At 38.3% G+C, this 20,299-nt stretch overlaps 1 protein-coding gene across 1 annotated transcript in view; it reads left to right on the top strand.

The window, feature by feature from the left end:
- Nucleotides 1-20,299, top strand: part of DDX10 (DEAD-box helicase 10) — a 191,062-nt gene that overhangs the window by 91,502 nt on the left and 79,261 nt on the right. The window contains exons 14-15 of the mRNA XM_080580520.1: nucleotides 16,224-16,337; nucleotides 18,575-18,736. Coding sequence (XP_080436646.1) covers nucleotides 16,224-16,337; nucleotides 18,575-18,736 — 276 coding nt within the window. The remainder of the gene's footprint in view (nucleotides 1-16,223; nucleotides 16,338-18,574; nucleotides 18,737-20,299) is intronic.

The following is a 20,299-nucleotide window of genomic DNA, read 5'->3' as shown; positions in this document are numbered from 1 at the left end:
CAGTCAAATTTCCTTACTGAATAAGGAAAGTTTCATGTTAGACAAGGCATAAGAGACCATTGAACATTAGACTGAAATGAAAGATTACTTTTTATCCATAACGATCTCTCAAACTCTGCTTGTCTACATTAGCCTATACTTGGATATGCTTTTTTTATGGTTTTCCTCAGAGCAGTTGAAAATGATAGATAAAAAGAATCTTACCCACATTTCTGTAAATGGCTACAGGAATAAAATCTATTGAACACATGATAAAAAGTTACTGCGCCATAAAAAGATGTACTGTTCAAGCATGGAAGCACTGTAAAAAGTGCTTATAAAAGCATTTCAGAATTTTTTCCCTACTGGAGTAAGAGTAAGTCATAATATCTGTTCCCTTTTAAGACAAATCAAAACAATATCTGTGCAGCAATACAGAGGGATAAACCTCAGTTTCTGCAGATGGAGTAGAAAAAATTACTTCCTTGAGCTTGCCTCCTGTTATGTATGATCTTTCATGATTTTGGGGAAAAAAAAGTATGAAATGCTGTAAGCGTTATCTCAAAGTAATACACTTTGTCGTTTTAAATTCAGTGGCTTGTGCAGAAGGTCGAATTGGCTGTTCTTACAAACTGGTCCGTTTGCAACATCCGTATCTGAGTGTATTATCACAGTTACATAACTGGAGAAAATACTTACTTTGGAGAAGAGGAATTTAAATTACTCTTTATCTCAAGTGGTTCCATCTTGGATTACTGCTTCTAATAGAAAAAGATCACTACCAATCCGGAGAACACGGATGACTACTCACTCATCACTGTTTCTTTTTGAGGATCACAAATTACAGAAACAATTTTTCTGCCAAAAAGTTTTGAGAGGATGTTTTTGTTTCATCTTCTAGAATAAGAGTTGTCATCTTGAGTGCATGTTTAAAATCCGTTTTCCATGTTGGCAGTTGATTTGCCTTTGTTCCTGATTTTCATGCTTTTCTAAACTTTTCCTTGATGTGATCGATGAGTGGCTCTTGACATAATGTAGAAACATTTGCAACTGAAATGGGAAACATTTCTTACCATCCTAGAAATCTTGACTTTCAGACAGATTATTCTTAATGTAATAAATGTCATCTACTATTAACCCATGCATTCTCTGAAATGACTTCAGAAAGGATTTTTTTTTTTTTGTATGAGATGAGCATCTCCCTTGTCTCAATCTATCTGGAAACTTTTATGGAGAATTCTAGTGAGATGGCAGTAGGACCAATATGTTAGCCCATAGGGACTACATGTAAGGAATAGGTTTGTCAGCAAAAACATTTTTTTTAGGGTAGTGATAACAGATTAGTAAGCATAAACCTATTTTTTTCTCCCTTTTCTCCTCATTGATTTCAATTATTTTTTCAAAGCCCTTCATTCTCAATGCAGCAGTTCACTTGACTTGGAGCCTGTAAAGCTGCTCCAGCCGAGCTAGGTGGGCTTCCCCATCGCACTTGAGTGAGAATGACCTTGAGGCAGGCTGGGGGGGGGAGGGGGGTCATGATCGTTGTGCTAACAGATGCTGATGCATCCCCACTGTCTTACAAGTTCCAGGCTGCTCTTTGGTGTGCCTGATGGCTCAAGCTTAGTTCATCAGTTTAGGCACTGTAGGAATTTGTGTGCGCGCCCAGGAGCTTAGCTAAGGCTCAAATTGGATAATTCTTTGGCAGTAGAAAAGCGCAATAAAGTCCAGCCAAAAGACATCTGTCAAGAGAGGATTTCTCAGCTTACGAAAATTTCTCAGAAGACCAGTACATTTTTTGAATTACAAAGATATGGCGTAAGCCTGAAAAATGGACAACTTGCAGCTTTTCTTTGGCGGTACTCAGAAAAAGGTTTCAGGAACGGGAATGTGTTATTTAGTCGATATTGCTTAAATTGGTACGATCCAGCTATTGACCTGTGTACCAGCTGTATCCTGCAACAGACTTCTCAACTATTTACTGCGCATCCAGTGGGAAGATTGGGAACAACTTTAGACAGCAGATGGTCCGGCACTGAGAGCCGAAATGCTGATGCTACTCCTGCCTCCTGTCTTCATGAGACCTGGCTCTAGTGGTGGTCTTGGGGTGGTGGTGCGGGGAGGGATGGGGATGGCTGATCAGTGCCACGTGTCTTCCCTTTGGCTTTAGAGCATTTTTTGCTAGGTCACCGAGGCGTTTGCATCATCTGGTTTGTAAAACTTTGTTCTTAAATTTTAATGGCTTTCAGTTAGCACGAGAGAGGTCTGAGCTATGTATTTTGGTGAATAGCTAACAAGGAACACATTTACTCATACGTTATTCCTGTAAGATTGATTTTTCTGCCTACACAAAATGTGAAATCCACACAAACTTGAAAGCAGTACAATGAAATTGAAAGAAGAGAGAAATGTGTAATGTTATATCAAATAAAAAGTTAAATTTATAGTGATGAAATAACTGTAATAAGTAGATTATGCTCATTCTTTGAGGTCTGCAAAATCCAGTATGTTCCTCTAGAAATAATTTACAGAACTTGACTTTCTTCCAAGGATCTTTAAAATAAGTGTTACTGCTCAGATAGGTCAACCAGAGCATGAGATATTTCCCAGTAACAGCAGCAGAGCTGTGAATGCAGCTCTGGAGAAGACATTCTTTTGAGTGTTAAAATGCAATTAAGTACTCTCCAAACAATTTAAGATAATTAGTATTGTGAATGACAGATGCTTGTTCCTCTTTCAAAACATCGGTTGTAACTTAATATCAAAATTCTTGAAAGAATTCTTGAAAGAATGCCCTTGTCCCAGATGTGCTCGTTGCCTTTATTCAGTCTGAGGTACTAGAGGTATGCATAGTGTACCACATGAGTTCATACCACTGCATTCTGTGGTACCATTAATACTTGTCAGCTTTGACTGGAAATAGCTTGCCCTGTAGGTCTTTGGGTGTCTATTTGTCTTTTTTGTGGCTGCTGGAACAGTCGGGGCTCCCAGTCTGACTGAAAGTGCCTGGCTCCCTTTCCGCTTCTCCTGCTTCGGTTTGAGCTCTCACTTGAAATTTCAAATTCTGAATGGCCTTTCATCTCATTTTAATGGGTCTGGTTTTCAGAATTACCCTTTTCTATACAAGTGGCCTGTTGTGCCTTCTCTCGGGTTTGCACCAGCTCCCAGCTTTGTGTCACTGGGATGCTCTGGGCAGCATGGGGAGCCCGGGAGGGGCCAGGGAGAGTCACCAGCTCCGCGGTCATTTGTCTTTCAGCACAGCTCACTCTAGTCTCAGTCTGTAACTAATCCTTGACGTTTGTTTTAAACTTCAGCTAATACTTTTAAATGTAGTGCTATGTTACACGTTGCTCTGAAATTTAAATGAATTAGTGCGGTTACATCTCCTTTGTTAAAAAAAAAGAAAAGCTAAGATCCCATTTGTATTACAAATGCGTCTTTGGCATTCCTGTGGTACAATATATTCCTTATTCCAATTTCTCTTCTATCTTTGTAATCCATCATTCCTCCAAAACTTGTTTTTCTGCTTCACATTCTGTTGAGGTCAGACCGAGGGCTTGTAATGATCAGGAATAGCCCTAGGTCATGCTTTCTTCCCTTTCACTGCTTTTTGTAGGTATTATCATTTCTTATTCTACACCACCTGTCAGTAAGAAAGATTTATTTAAAAAATAAAAATCTTCTGCCAGATTTGTGATTTTATGTGCTAATGCATTTAGAATTCCAGGATGGAGATTAACTGTCTTTTTTATGTCTGAATTTAAGAATAAATAAATCATTTTTAGTTTTTCTTCCAAGATAGAATAGAGTTCTCGTGTCCTGGTTCCTGGAAGTTGAGTTGGTTTTGCCTGTCCGGTACCACAGTGGTCTTGCTGAAAGCTGAGGCGAAAGTATTAAACTTTGAAGTCACAGCAAATTTATATTCAGTATCTACCTCACTCACACTGTTTACCAGTTTCACTTTTTTGTTTGTTTTAATGTTAATAGTGTTGCTGGCAAATGATTTACTGCTTCTTTTGCAAAGTCTTGGCTTGTGACCTTCTCTGTATACCTTCAACTTCGTGCAGTCGATGTGTGTTCTTCGTTGACGATAGGAGTTCCCCCTTTTCTTCTGTCTACTGTCCTTTAAACTAGGGTTGATTATTCTTCTCTTTTGGTCTGGACCAAAATTTCTGGTCCTGTTCTCTCTAGGTAAAGATCTAAATCCTGAATGTTTTGCCACGAGAGCCTTCATGCTGAATTAATGCAATTTTTACACCTAATTTCCTTGTTTTTAAAGGGAAGGAAAATAGATGTCACTAAATTGAGCATGCTTTTTGAAACCTGAATACTTTTCCAGTTCGAAGAAGTGAAGAAGACTTTTCCATGTATTGTGCTGCTTCAGAGACAACAGCAAAAATCTTAGTGTACCTCAGCGTATCAGCCTACTAAACTTTGGTTGTATCCTGGCAACTGAAGGTATTTTTAGTTCAGTGTTTCAGTTTTTCCATCGGTCTATCACTTTCATAAGTCAAAAAACTGTAAAATTGAAAACTTCTGGTGGCAGACAAACCACCATGGAATTCTAGAGGAATGAGGAAAACTGAGAAAACACAAATATTTAAATGAAACACCACACCTTCTTGCATGTTTTCTTCTAGCAACATCCCTTTCCATGCAAGGCATGCAAAAATGAGTAGTATGGAAAATATTGAAGTTAGGAGCTCACAGTATGTGTGTCTGGGACCAGCTGGCTGTGGCTGTATGATTTACTGAAAGCCTTGTGCCTTGCTCACTTGTAAGTTAGCTCTGAGCCCTCTGACTTGTTCTTAATGGATTCTTAACTCTCTTGTAACTGAGCATTGGGAGTTAGGTAGAGTTTAGGCTATCTGCATATATATTGCTGAAACAATTGAAAACTTTTAATTGCTTCAGCTAGAGACAGAGGAGATGTGTAATGATTTTTAAATTATTTTTTCAAGCAGGTTGGAAATATTCATTATATAAACTTCCATATTAATGTGACCTCCTATTAAAAGTTGACTTCTGCAAACACAGAAGGTGTGGAGGCTTTCAGATCAAAGGCAAAATGTTTTAAAAGAGATGAGAAGGCAGTTTAAACTGCAGACAGTTTTAGAACCTCAAGATAAGTAGTTTCTAGTGCTCTGAAATTTAGTGTCTGGTTATATAGATTGATATGCTTATGGTTATCAAACTCCCTCATACAACTTGTGAGTGGGCATCTTTTTTGGCAGGGGTTTTGGCCAGGGCACTTCTGTAGTGGAACAAAAGCTAAATCTTAGCAGACTGATTCAGTCATCTTGACTGTGCCAGTTCAAATGGATGTTGGCCCCTATTATTTCTTCTCATCATAATTTACTGAGTTTGGAGAGCAGTGGTGGCTTGTGTACTTGTGATGGCAGTGGCACCACGTACACTTGTGTTTTTCCTATACTGGGATCTAGAGAGTAGAGGTACTTCTCATGTCTATCAATGCTTGAGAATCTCATTTGATTCTCAAAACAATTTTTGCTACTTTTCTTACCTGGCTTTTTACCTGAAACTTATTGAAGGAGCAGTTCCCTTTAGCAGCACGGCTGAGACACTGCTGGCTGTTAGTGGAGGAGCTGTGTGTCTCTGCCTGCCCGGCTCCTGCTCCTTCCACATGTCTGCACGAGTGCTTGTCTGACCCCTGGGAGCTAACTAAAATGGCAGAATACTATTTGCAGTCTTCTTAGTGTTAGCTTTCTGCCAGTTTTATACCTGTAAAGCACCTTTTCTCAGGGGCAGGAAAGGATCTATGCTAGTGAAGGGCAGTGGTGAGAGTATGTGGAAGGGCTCAGGGAGTACGAGACCACTTCTGCTCGTGGCATCTTTAGTCTGCATCAAATACCTTGAGAAAGGAGTCAGCCTTTTAAAAAGTTTTTTTTTTTTAAAGTTCTTTTTTAACGGTTGTGTAGTCATGAAATAATTCATAGTCAGGAAATAATCTTTTATGTTTGTTATCGTGGCATTTCAGCCTTTAGTTGTGAAGAAATTCTGTATTTTCAGGTTATCCTTGACTGACGTGACAGGAAGAAACTAGCTACGTTACTCTCGTGTCTCTTGCCACTCGGTTAACCCCTCCTTCTTTCCCTCCTCTTCTGTGCTGTGGGTACCTCGTGCTTGCTCTGCTACAGCCTTCGCCCCAGCTGGATCTCCCAGGCCACGCTGTTGGTTTCCTTGCTCCTTTGGTCTGCAGAGGAGGCCCTGATGTGCTTTTGAGATTGATTGTGCACTCTCTGCTTGGGAGCTAAACTCAAATAAGCTTTGTCTTAGAGGTAAACCCTTCTGGATTTGGCGTTTAGTATTACATCTTTCTCTCGAGTGGCCTCAGTAGTGCCATGCCCAAGTGCAGGCCAGATGAACGCTCTTACTTGTGTAAGTTCTTGGATATTGAGAGAAATTAGTTTAGAGGCCTCTAAAGAGAAAGGAGCGTGTACCATCTATTTTAATCTAAAGGTGAAATAAAGTAATGATGATTATCAGCACTAGTCTACTGCTGAAAAACTTGCACTGCTCAAATAAATGAAAATTAATGTTGGGTGTTTGAAAGGATATGAAGACTTTGCTATTTACAGCAATAGCCCATTAATTACCAGACCATAATGATATTATTTAATGGGCATAGCTTTCGAATTTCGGTTTTTGAATGTAGCAAAGGATGCAGAGGGAGAAAGCTGAGGTAAATATATTTATCTTCGCAAAGTCAAATGTTTTAAGGAGCCTTGGCTGCTGCTGTGTTCCTGCTGCCACACATCATGGCTTTAGGGGGAGAAAGGGTTTGTTCTGCTAGTCACAGGTGGTAAAATATGTTCAGTCTTAAAGAAAAACAGCATGAAAGAGTAATCTTCTCATCTCCCCTTTTGACCCGAGATTCCTCTGAAGAGTATTTTAAGCCATAATTTTAATGATGTTACGGCATGTATTTAAACCTTAACTGCCTTAGTACAAATGTCACTTTTTTAGAAAACCCTTTTCTTCCTTTTAGAAAATACAATAGCATAAAAAATGGGATCTTTATTCTTTAAGTAAAAAAGCCTCAGATTTTCTCTGTTTAGTTCATTAAATGTCAGCTCAACATTGCCTTCTTGCTGTAGCATTTAGTGTTTGCATTTCTCTGAATATTTCAATTTTATTCTCTTGCACTAGGATACTAAATGCCTCTCGGGAGAGAAGGAGCTATTCTGGTTCTTTTGGAGACTGAAAAAGTACAAATGGAAGGAAGTTCTGCATTTTCAATTTACCTGAAGGGCTTAGTGGTTCTGTTAATCTTAAAACAAGGCAGCACTCCCCTCCCCTTTCTAGCTGGCTTGCCTCCCTCCCATTTTAAATGTGGGTCTTGTTCCATGTCACTTAATGGGGGGGATGAATAGGAAGGATTTTCCAGCTGCTGGAAAGTGAGAAATTATCTCAATGTTATCGTTGCTGGAGATCTGAAATGGAACAAAAGGTGCAAAGCAGTTGCTTCTCAACTTTACATTACTGTTTTGTCGGTTTGGGGATTTTTTTGGAAAGTAACAGAAGAAGATGTGTAAGTTAGAAGTGGTTTCTAATGTAGTTCAATATGGAATGCATGTTAATGCTTTTCTCTCTGGTTTGCAGTGTTTTATTGGAAACAGCATCCTCATGATGGCCTCTTCTTGCTTACCTAAAGCAGAAGGTCTGGAATAGGGAGTATGAGTAGTAGTCAACCAAATCATATTTGCATGTTAATTGATGTTGTATGAGGGATTTCTCTTCATTTACTAAGCCGCAGTCCCTAGTTTAGGATAACTGCAAGTGATTAGACTGCTCAACATTTTTCTTGGCTGTAGAAGTGCAGGAAAATTTGATGGCTACTGTGTTTGTTAGATTTTATCAAAGAAGGTCATGTTCTAATGATGCAGCAACTTGTGATGACATAGGGAGGGGAGGAATGAAAACATTTTATGTCCTGATCTGGCATTGGAATTAGTAGTAGTGTTAATCATCATTGTATAAATCTTGTATATTAACAGCCTGAGGTCATCTTTAGATTATTACATCTTTCTACCAACTCTAACCACAGGAGTAAATATGTGTTTATATGTTTGGTTTTGAATTACAGGCTTTTGAAATGTCTTATTCTTCATTTAGTTAGACATAATTATAATTTAGCTTACTTTTTGCCAAGGAATATATAAAGTACTTCACTATTTTGTTATACTTCTCTTTAAAAGAGTCATTGTCTTGTGTTGCTAAGAGCTGAATGCTTTAGAAAGGGAGGTCGTTGCTGCTAATGCTTATAGGATATGGAGATTTTGGGGCTAACACAACACCGGTACCACAAAGTTCTGTATTAAACAGAAACATCTTTCAGTGTGAGATCTAGTTAATACAACTCAACAAATTTCTTAGTGATTTCTCAGTGACAGTAAAATGATGTGCAGTGACTTTGCAGATCCATGTTAAAAACTGTTTGCTGGTATATAAGTAGAGCTATGTGTACAATTATATAATTCATAATAATCAAATGAAGTTTCTTTTTTGATAAATGTGGGCTCTCTTTAGCTTTTACTGAAACTTCCAATTTTAAGTTTTGATAGCAGTTGCTGAAATGAATGATCGAGTACAATGTGGAATATGCATTCATCTATATAAAAAGTGCAGCAATTCAGTAGAAGACAATTCTGATTGTTTTGAGTGTTTTAGAAGTATGCTAGAGAAATAGCACTATATGCTGTCAATTAGAAAGGGGAGTATGATTTATCTTTTAAGAACCATTTAATAAACCTTTCTGTTATGCTGAATTTTTAGCTGTGGCTGGAGACAAGTACTGAGCATGGATCCATTCCTTTCTGCTGTCATTTGTCTATATATGGGTAAAAATGATCTAATGAAACCTTTTTTTTTTTTTTGAAACACAAGGGATAGTAAATAACTGTCTACATATAAAAAAACCCAAACTCATCACATAAATTTATTGCAGAAAATTGCAGTTGGTTTAGCAAGTTGTAAGCTGGCAAGTCTTTTGTTCCTCACTTTTACATTGTGTGTTTGACATCGAGATTTTAATCTCTTAGTTTTAATCTCTTCAGCTTCCATGGCTTAATTTAATTTGTTTTATAGGAAATAAAAGTATGTGGTTTATTAAGATATACACTCTAACCTAGGTCTTAAACCCAATCACATACAAACTCTAATGAAACTCAGATGTAATCTTCTGTCCTAACGGTAACCAAAGGAACCAAAGACTGCATCATCCAAGCGTGTGGTTGCCATAGCACAGTTCTGTCCTAGCTGTGGGTTCTTCTATCTGTTGCTGTTTCTGTGATCTGAAGGGTGATTTAAACTGGAGTGATAGTGTGATGAGCTGCTAGTCTTGGGCTCTTTGTCCATAGTGCAGGTAGCAATATCAAACAGCCATTATTAGAACTTTTCCTTATTTCCTCCTCCTCCTCTTCCTTTTTTCTTTTTTTTTTTTCTCCCTGATAGGACTCTGGGAGGCGCAGTGTGTGTGTTGTTGTGTATGGTGAGAGCTGTTCTTTTGAATACTGACCAGGGCTTACTCTTACTTTCACAACTGTTACTCTAACACCCATCTTCAGTTCTCTGCCTATGTTCTTCTACCCCAGAAAGTGGTCTCGTTCAAAAGCATCTCAGTTTTATTAGGTTTCAAAAGTAAGTAATACATACGTGTAGCAACTAACGTAATGTCCAAAATTTCACTTTCCAACCTGTAACATTGCTTAAGGAATTACCAGAAATTACTTTTGACTTGGTGCTTTTTCAAGTGTCGTGGTTGGAAGCTTGTGTGATACTAGTTAAAAACAAAACGGCACCTCATCCCCTCGAAGGAAAAACACCCTAAAACAACAAAAATCAACCCACCCTTCTAATTTAAGCTATCGCTTGAAAAAGTCAAGATCGTGTTGATCTTGATACTTGAATGATGCACTTTAAAAATTCACAGAGAAGCAAATAAAACAACATGTAAGGAGTGCTGCTTTTGTCTGTTGAGTACCAGCCTGGCTATGTCCTTATATTCACAACCTTCATGGTAAAAGCTGTGTTTGGTAAATTCTGTGGACGCTGTGCAAGCTTGTTAGGTAAAGCCTGTAAATTTGACCTTCCTAATTCTTAAAGTTTTGATTAAAAAAGAAAAAAAAAAGAAAGGGTTCTTCACCAAAACAAAGTTAGCTTTGCTTGTATTACATTAAAAAAAGAAAGCTGTGACTGGGGGAGCTGCATGGTGTAAACAGAGGGCTGGTTTGAAGGGCACTGCGCGGCTGCTGCTCAGTGGCATCAGCTTGTTCTGGTGCTCAAGTCCATGGATAGCCACTTGTGGCTCATCAGCATCCAGCAGGAATCGGGAAGGACTGAACCAGCTGTCCTGGTGGAGACGAGAAAAGCAGCATCCACCAATCTCGTTGTGGTCAAGCTGCATCCTAAGCCCCCAGGTTTCTGTTTCTTGGATACTTTCTACTCCTCCTACTGGGAAGACAGATGACTGGTTGGGCCAAACTGTATTTCTAAGAGGAAACCTTTTTTTTTTTTTTTTTAATAATTTTAGAGGTGCTTAAAGTGATGTGGACTGTAGTTTGGAGTCTGGTTATTTTGCTTCTCTTGATATTTTCCTTCTCATGTTTTATAATTATGTGTAGGAGGGTAAAGTTTGTGTCTCACTGCTGCTTTTATGGTTCAATATCTGTCAGCAGGAGTGAAAATTTCTCTCTCCTCTAACCTTATCTCCGTTGTAAGTAATTAAAAGTTTCATAGTCTGAGTTTGGTGAGTTTCTGGGGTTGAGAGGTAATGGTTCTGGTTGGAGGATACTGAATCTTCTGAGAGTTCAGTAGTGCCCGTCAGGTGAAAGCACTGGATGTGTGCTCTATGCTGTGCAAAGATGAAGGCAGCCTTTCTCTTTGTCTAAGACATGGTACCTTTAATTTGGCAGGATGGTGTCTTTTTGTGTAAAGAATGACTTCTGGGTCTGAATTCTGCAGCCTGACAGGAGGATTGAAATGCTCTGCAATAATACAGATGTGACAAGCCTTGCTCCTGTTCTGGGCAGTTTATGAAGAAATGGTCTGGTGGGAGGTGTTCCTGGCCATGGCAGGGGGCTGGAATTAGGTGGTCTTTAAGGTCCTCTCCAACCCAAACCTTTCTGTGGTTCCGTGAAATACAAAACAAGTGTGCGACATTGACTACTGAATCGATTTGTGTTTCTGAGCCTGCTGCTGCTGAACTCTGGGTAAAAGTAATGTAATAATGTTGGGAGAGACAAAAAAAAATAAAAAATTCCAGGTACACAGCTATTCTTTCTAGTAATTGCAAGGTATAAGCAGGGGAGAAAAGCTGTCCGTCCGTGTCCCCGTCCCCCCCCCCCCCAAAAAAAAAAAAAACTAGGAAAGCAGTAATGCTTTTTATACCTAACATGATTGAGGAATTGATTATAACTTTTTTCTCCTACTGATATTTTACCCTGCCACAATAATGCAGTCCTGTCTTAGGCAGCTTCTGTAACAAATGCACTGCGCTTGCTTTCACAGGCTAGCGCAGTTGGAATTAAACCGGCAAATTGAAGTTAGAAAGAACCAAATGTCACACTTGGTGGTTTGTAAGACCCTAAGTCTAAGGCCAAAGCAAACGTGTTTGTCTTTGTCAGGGTAAGAGACTGGAAATGCTTTGACCCTGAGTTATTGAGTATTGTATACTCCAAGTCTAAACTATTGACTTTATCAGTGGTGTTAATTGTATTAAATGTATCAATATGGAAAACCATTCCATATTAGAATAGCAAAATTTCTGTTTCTGACACAGTCTTTTGAGCTAAAAGTTGTAATTAAAGATAGTAAGTTCTTATGTCTGAAACTTGTCAGTGTCGTCATTAAGAAAACCTTTTTCATAGAGATTCAGCTAAGAATATCAGATCTATTAAACCAGAAGGCAGAAGCCTGCTTCTTCCTGAAGGAAAAAATAACTTGCCGCATGTTAACTGTTTTGTTCTGGATTGTATATCAAAATATTTGAATTTTCTGTGCTTCTAAGAACTGATTTTTATTCTAAGTCATTACATAATCCAACAAGCCATCTGGCACGTGCGTGTGTGAAAGGAAAGGGAAATTTAGGCTTTTGACTGATAATAACGGAAAACCCCCAGTGATGAAGCTGAGTCGATGTTTTATGAATTTTTGGTAGACTCGTGCAGCTAACTTCTAATGGTTGTTACATGGTGTTTTAGAGGTTGATTATCACTCTGATCTTGTTTTATCAGTTCAACAATCACCACATGTTTATAGAAGAAAACCTGAGACTTAAGGGCCTTATTTGTGAGGCATGGGGCAGTGTATACGTGTTAGTTAACAGGAGGTGGCTGCTTGTAATTGAGAAGGAAGCATATGCTGCCTGTCCTTACATCTTGTGTTACCAACTTGAGTTTACCCACAGAATCCGTTTAATATCTAATGGTAACATAAAATTCTGAGCCTGGCTCATGTATGCCCACTGTGTTTGCATCTGGTTTATTTGATGGTGTAATTCAGCTCTAGAAATAGGCTTACCAAGGCAGATACAGGTTGAACAGGTTTTGACACACAGCGTTTTTTGGGTGAGCAGGTCAGTGTGAGGACCAGCCGCGCACTCTCAGCCTTGCTCTGGTGCTAGCAGCAGCCTTGATGTCGGCAGAAACTTTCTGTCCACCCATGTCTGCTGGTGTGGTGGTGCTTCTGTCAGCGTAGCCTGTAACCTCCGACTTCAGCTTTCTGTTTTCTGAGCAGTTAGAGAGGAGACATCGCTCCTGCCAGCGCTGTGTTTTCTGCAGTGCCTGAGGTTAGCAGATGGAGATCTTTCGGCGGTCTCCAGCAGCTGGTGGTGTCTGCTGGTGGGGTGAACTCATTGTAAAGAAAACTGATGAAGCCATGAAGAATGAGGGTTAAATGCCAGCCTGCTGCTCGTAAATTCAGGTATCTTCCAGTACAAAAGTTGAAAATGGGAACCGAGCAAGCAGAATGGCTTGAGAAATGCAGGAAACCAGTTGGCACAGAAGATTAGGAAAATCCGAGGTCTGCCATCCACTGCTTATGTGCATGCTTCTTACTGTGGATGAATCAGAGCCCTCCCCAATGGGGACCTGATGTTTTAAAGTAGCTGTTAAAATGCAAGGGTGAGAGCCAAGGCAGGCAGTGGCGTGAGGAATTTGGGTGAGGGCAGTGTGTTGGGCATAAATGGCGGGGCTGAAGTAATGGGCTGCGGGAGGGCTGTGGGTGGGAGGAGGCCGTGTGCTGAGATGGATGGAAACAACCCATCATGTGCCGAAGCGGCAGCCGGATGGAGAAATGCCTGGCTCAGGTACATTTGGGGGTGGCGGCGGCCAGTGAAGAGAGGAGATGTCGAAATTAGATGCTCTGAAAAATGCTTCTGGAGACACGTGAAGGAGAGACTTAGTGGACAGACGTTAGGGCCTTAGGGACTCCAGAGCAGTGTGAGAGATGTCCTCAAGAGAGGACTGAAGCAACAGTCATGGGATCCCACGGTAGCTCCAGGACTGTATACACACCACAACCAACCTGCCTGGCTCTTCTGGACCGTGCAGGGCACGGGAATGGGAACCAGGTGGGACAAGGAAGCTGCGAGAGGAACCACAGCACTAACCTCCCCCTGGGCTGTGCCACTTCTGCTGAACAGCAAGTCATGGAACTGGCAAAATTGGGCCTACGTCTGTGATTACATGTTTTGGTGTCTGAGTCCGTTTGGTCTCCACACTGTGTGGTCTTAAACTGTAATTGTCAGGAAATGGAGTCTTAAGGAAGCCTTGATACCCATCTTTTCTGAAGAGTGTTCAGTTTGGTAAAGCAACAAAAGTGTCTTAATAGAGAATAGTTTAATTATCTATGAGGTATGCAGAATTTTGTACTGATGCTTTTCCTGTATTTTTATCATAATCTTTTACCTTTCATTCGTGCTGTATTTTGTACATCTGCCGAATTCACACACTGATCTTACACTGTGCTTTTATGTGTATAGTAAGGGAATTTAGTTTCCCGTTTGTTTCTTCCTCCTCTTGTTCTTTCTCTTTGTCTGGAAACTTTGACCTGTCTCATTTGTTTCCATGTTACTTTGTAGCAGCAAAATACTTCTGCTTCTCAAAATCACACAAAACAGGGCAGGGATGGAGATACAACTAAAAATATTACAATTGTATGTGTGCTAGACAGTCCATTGGGTTTCTGTGCTCTTTAGCTAGCAGATCAACATATCATCAACATATTATGCTGGTACCAAAAATACTGGCAATGCAGAAATGAAAGAAGACTGAGAAAAAAAAAAGAAAGAAAACCAAAAGTGAAAAAGGTGAAAGAAAATGATGTAATAATAATAAGTGTTGTACCAGCTTGAAGTACATCCCTCTTTAAATTCTTCCCCTGGACAATTCCCGTTGTTCTACTAATGAGTTGACACGCCGAGGTAAGGGTTTTATGCTTTTGTAGACTCTCAACATTTTGTGCTTACGGGATAAGCAACAGGAGTGAAGGAATAGCACAGCTTCCTGAGCTACTAAAGGTGTGTGTAAGACCCAGCAGTATTACCTGTGCGGTGCAACAAAACTCCTGTGACAATACTGGGTTTGTGAGTGCTGCTACAGTTTACTATTTTCTATAATAGATATGGTCATTACTCAATAACACAGCTCAGTAGGGTCACAAACCATTTTTCCTGTTAGGAAGACTGTAATTTTTCTCTTCTGTAGCTCATATTTCAGTGCATTAGTGTACTGACCACAATGACAGTGACTTTCTGAATTTTTTTTCTCCCTTTTGTAGTGGATTTGGTATGGAATACAAAACCGATTAAAATGACCATAATAATAAGAATGATAATAATAGTAATAAAGAGGCTTGGGTTTTCCTTTTTCTGTCTGGTTGTTTTGACCACTTTCCGCTATTTATCAGTTTAGGCTGGTTTTCAGGCAGTCACTTTTTCCTGCGTAGTGGAGCTTTGCAGTCTTTACAGGATTATGATGAGCCTTCTCCTAAGGAGCTTGCGCATATTCCAGTGGAATAGCTTTTGCTATCTTTCGCAGTACTTGCTGCAGTGGCAGCTGTTGCTTCAAATGTCTGCTGCGTGTGTTATCCTGTTAGGTATCTCTACAGGTACGGCTTTTATTCTTGTTGGAATGAGAGTTATCAGGAAAAGAGCTGGAGGTGAGGAATCTCCATGTTCTTTGGCTCCGTGGCGTTCTGCTGCTTCCATCACGTGGGAGGCTCTCTGAAACCTTTGCGGACCATCTGTGGACCTGACGCTACTTTTGTAAAATGCAATGGAAAATAAATTAATTGAAATGGTCATCCCACAGTCAGAAACTACTTCCAATATCCAAAAATACTCTAGGTAAATCCTCAATCTCTGTTGAAAATGGGAATGACCTCTTTCCCCTCTCCTTTCCAACAACAAGATGGTGCGCACGAATAATTAACATAATTTCAGGATGAGTGTGTTTTATACAGGGATACTGTTTTGCTGATATTATTTGCTTTTTCTTGTCAGTTTTGGTTTCTTGGTGGTAGCGAGGAGGGAATAACTGCTATCTGTTGGAAACAATGTGGATTTCAGTCTTCTAGTTTCCCTGGTATCTTCAGCACTTAAAACTTTCTCCTGTGATGCTAGTAGCGTTTATGGTTCTAAATTTTGTTAAATGCTAAGTTTTTTAAACATCTCCTAGCACCTTTGTGCATTGCAATCCCACCACAGTGCAGAACAGGAATTATGAAATAGAAAGGTTCTTGAATGGCCTCTTCTACATTTCATTGACGCAGAAATAGGCTGGTGTGAGTTACTTTCATCACCTGAGGACAAGTGGGATGAAAGTGATCTGATCAGCTGTGGCTAATGGCTTCAGTCAGTTACACTGGATTTCTTGTATGACGAGGCTTACCAGCTGACAGCATATGCCGATGAATTTAGTGTCGTTGTTCCAGAAAGGTTCATGAGATTTGCACGAGTCTGGTGTCCTGCTGCTGGTAGGATTTAGGGATGCTGAATTTTTAACAATAAATGAGTTTGTCATGATATAGAGCAAGTTTATGAAAAGCAAGTTTAAGAAAAATGTCTATTAGCTAATGTTCACTTGGCATCATTCTTGCATTCATATGTTTTAGCAATAACATTTTAATGTCTAATTGCTTTTAGAAAATTGAAAACATATGCTCTATGCCCCCCCCCCCAAAAAAAAAACAAACACCAAAGAAATCTCATTTCTTCTTTTATACAGAATGCATCAAACTCAAAGATAAAGAAAAAAGTAACCAGAACTCAAGAAGCCAAAAAAGTCTTGAAGAAGAAATTTAAAGTCAACACAAGAATAGTTTTTACTGAAGATGGAGAGGTAAGATAATTCAGAATAAGTGTATTTTGGTGAGAACTGAATTTGTAGTTTCTGTCAAGAAAAAAGTACATTATATATGTATATATTAAAAAAAAAAAAACAACCTTTCATAAGTGTGTGGTTCTTATAATTGGTTTACATTTTGCTAAACTGTTCAGCTTCCATTTATATTCTATTCCACAGAGGAAAAGAGGAATGCTGAGTACTGACCTTGTTTTACATTTGTATTTGTAAGTTATTTGGATGAGAGCTGTTGTTATACTTAGCTATCTGTACTTCTTTCCTGCCTATTATCCTCAATTTCAGGTGGAATAGAGAACCTATTTTTTACTTGTAGGTAGGTAATGCTATTTTCCTATAGGTAGTTGCCAGAGCTCTCCCAAGTCGAGTTAACTTATTGGAATTAGAGGAAGTTCCTGGTTTTCTTTCCAATGTTCACTATTTCTAGATGGAAAATGTTGTTAGAAAACCTAAGGGAGTACCAAATTTCTGCCTGCTGGTGCTGATGCAGCAGTGCATTGAAATTGGCCAGTAATTTAATTGGATCTTTTAATAGCCCCTGGAAAAATGTATTGATTTTATACAGCAAGGAACTACTGTGGATTGCTAGTTACTGTAGGGTTTCATTGTGGTGATAACCTCAGGAGCAAGTCTCCATGCTCCATAAACTTTCCTAACATTTGATTTCACAGCTTCAGATGTGTACATTGTTTTTCCATTTCCAGCACTAAGAAGAAAGTAATGTTTTTTGTGTTTTTTTTTTTAAACTCTAGATTAATTTCAGTAAGGCATAAACTGAAAGAGAGGTCACCTTTACAAGTAGTTCATTTGCTTTTGTGACCAAATAAAATAAAAGGATTTTGTATTGTGGATGAAGGGGGGTATAGCCATATAATTACTGTCATCAAACAAAATTTAAAAGGTTTTAGAGGTTGCCCTATTGACTGGAAATGATTTAGATATTTTTAGATATTTAAATAGATAGATATTACATTAGATTTAGATATTCAATAGACACTTATTTAGATATTTTAGATATTCAAAAGTAGTTGTCTCATCTTAAAACATATGTGCAAAAGCTTCATGTGCCCATACAATGAAGCAAATGGGATGTGGAGCAAAAATTAGCAGAGGGACTATATTAACAGTAGAGAAGATGCTTGACTTGTTTAAGGTAAGAAACTTTGCATCTGTTCCGACTTTTTTGCTGGGCTGTATAAAACTGTACTTTCAACTTTTACTGTTCCCCTCCACATGCTTCTGCTTAAAAATAAATCTCCTTTAAGAAATGTAACTTCCTAGCAAATACACAAAGTCCATTTTATGAAACCAAGTGGAAACACTCGGTTGGGATAACCAGGATCCAGTTGATTAACACCCTACGTGCATTAGAGAGTCCTAAACATGCCTTTACATTTGTCCCTCTTTTTACAAACTATCTGAAAGACATTCAGTATTTTCTATCATATAGCTTATTTTTAAGAGTTACTACTCTGTCAATCCATATGCAGGAATGATTTGGCAAACATGTCGGCTCATTAAGTATAAGCTCTTATGTCATGAGATAGGTGGGGCTGTTTTTTGTTAATATGTAGTCTTTGTCTTCAGTTTAGAGCTTCAGTTATTTATGTTGGATGTGTTCAGCATGTCATCCACATGTCAAACGTGAATCTTAAAACATTTCCAATGCAGTATTCGTACAATAACCAAAGTAAACCTTCATGTCTATCCTCCTTGCTTCCCCCCAAAACACAGACCTGCAGTTAGAGTTATTCATGTACTCTGTGATGAAGTTTTAACTGATTTTTCTCTCCATTTGGAGAATTAGCAATATTGGAATGTTGATAATTTACTTGAAAATATACTGTTTAAACTTACTGACATTCTGTTCTGCATTATTTTGGAGAATCATTTCTTGAAAGAAAATACCATTTTTTTCTCTCCAAATGACTAATATGGTTATAAATTATTTATGCCATTAGGCAAAGGGAAAAAAGTTCAAGTGAATCTATTAAATAGTAACACGGTATAATGAAGACTTTATTTTTAAATACTTATTTTTGACTGAATGTGATGTTGAGTAAGGTATCTAAGTTTGTATTGTTCAAAATATTTTTTTCTTTGCAAATGGCCTTTTTATTTAGTCCAGAAAAAATAATGTGTTGGACTACTTAGGACATAAAAACTTTGATGTTCAAAAACATCTCTAACCATTGTTTTTCTTACCTATAATCCAGTTAGTGCAGCAGTGGCCACCTGTGCAAAAATCCAGTTTGGCTTTTGCAGATGAAGATGATGATGCCAGTGGTATCAACTTAGATAAAGTGAAAGAGATACTGCGGGAAGAAGACAAATTTGACAAAGAAGAATACAGGAAGAAAATTAAGGAAAAACACAGGGTAAGTTGATTTCTTCCTCAGTTGTTGAAGTGCAGAAATAGGTACTGTGATATAGATTACTCAGTGAGGGAAAATACTTAAATATATTGCACAGTAAGTGCCGTGCAAGTTCATTTAAATTCATCAGTGTTTTCAAGGCTACAGAGGACACAGATTGTTCTGACATTGTAAGTAGCTGGGTAACATGAAGCTATATACAACGCCAGTTGTTGATAACGATGTGTCTTTATTTCCAACTTTAAAATCTTGTAAGAGTTTAGTGGGAGCATTTTTTTTCTTTTTCTTTTTTTCTTTTTTTAATATAAACCAGTGTTCAGTGGAAGTGTTTGCTTGACAAAAAAAAAAAAAAAGTTTTTTTTTTCCCCTGAAAGTGTTTGGGGAAAAGGGGAATTAAAAAAATCTCAGAAATGTCTCTAGACTACCGTGAGCTCAACATTCAGTAATAAATTTCAGATATGAAAAAGTGCTGACTTCTTACATCAGTGTTATTAAGGCTTTTGGATTTTTTTTCATGATTTATTCAATGTCGTATAATTTTGGATTTAATTTGGAAACTTTATTAACTGTAGTTGGGCATTAAAAAAAAAAAAGGCATTTAAAAACCTTTAAATTTACATACCATATACTTGCAAACTGCTTCTGGATTATTTGTCATTGACCAAAGCAGAATTTTCTGACTTTGTCACATATGGAAGACCACTGAATGTTTTTAGTGCTCAGTGCAGTTCTGTTAGACGTTGTGAGAAAGGTTTGGATTTCTCCAGGTCATGAATAAATGCGAGATCCTAGAACCACATGCGATTAATGGCCTACTTTATACTCAAAGCTTCTGATTTCCAAAGCATTATAAAGTGTTTTATTGCTCTGCTCTGCAAATGCTGACTTTATCCAGTTTGACTTTACCCACTAATTGCTAGTGATTGATGCTGGATGTTCTAGTGTCTGTTAAGGTTTGTGTTTAAACAAAATAATTCAGAGAGGATTTATGAAATCTTCGAGTTACATTTAGGCACAGAAGTATTCCAGTTGAAGTCAAAGCATACTTCACACACTTAATCTGAAAGTCTACCCCTGTAATCCTGTTATAATGATTTGAGGACCATGAAAATCTCACCTTGTTTTTCATTAGTGAAGTGTTGCATTTGAGGGTAGCTGCAACGATATCATCTATTCTCTATCATGCAGGTGAAATCATAGTCAATTTTTTGGGAAATAATGGTATTAGATTTCAAAGATGCAATTTAATAAATAGGGAAGAAGAGACTTATGTATGACTTTACAATCAATCTATTTACTGTCGAATTCGTATACTTCTAGTGATGCTATTGTTCGATAAAAGACTGTAATGATTAAATACTTTATCAGCTGGTCTGTTAACGCATCTTTGCCTTTATAATGCCAAGGAGAACAAATGACATTGATCAGATGTTTACTTGCATTTAAAAAAAACAGTATTTCACCTGTTCAGATGCAATGATGAGAGAATGCATCTTTTTGAACGCCAGACAAGCACAATGAACAGAACATGCCACATCATAAATATTTATAATTTTTTTGTAGTTG

This window comes from Anser brachyrhynchus, assembly GCF_964034855.1.
Source record: "Anser brachyrhynchus genome assembly, chromosome: 1".
Classification (NCBI taxonomy): Eukaryota; Metazoa; Chordata; class Aves; order Anseriformes; family Anatidae; genus Anser; species Anser brachyrhynchus.
Note: the sequence above shows the minus strand (reverse complement) of the source record. Positions and strands in the feature narration are given on the sequence as shown.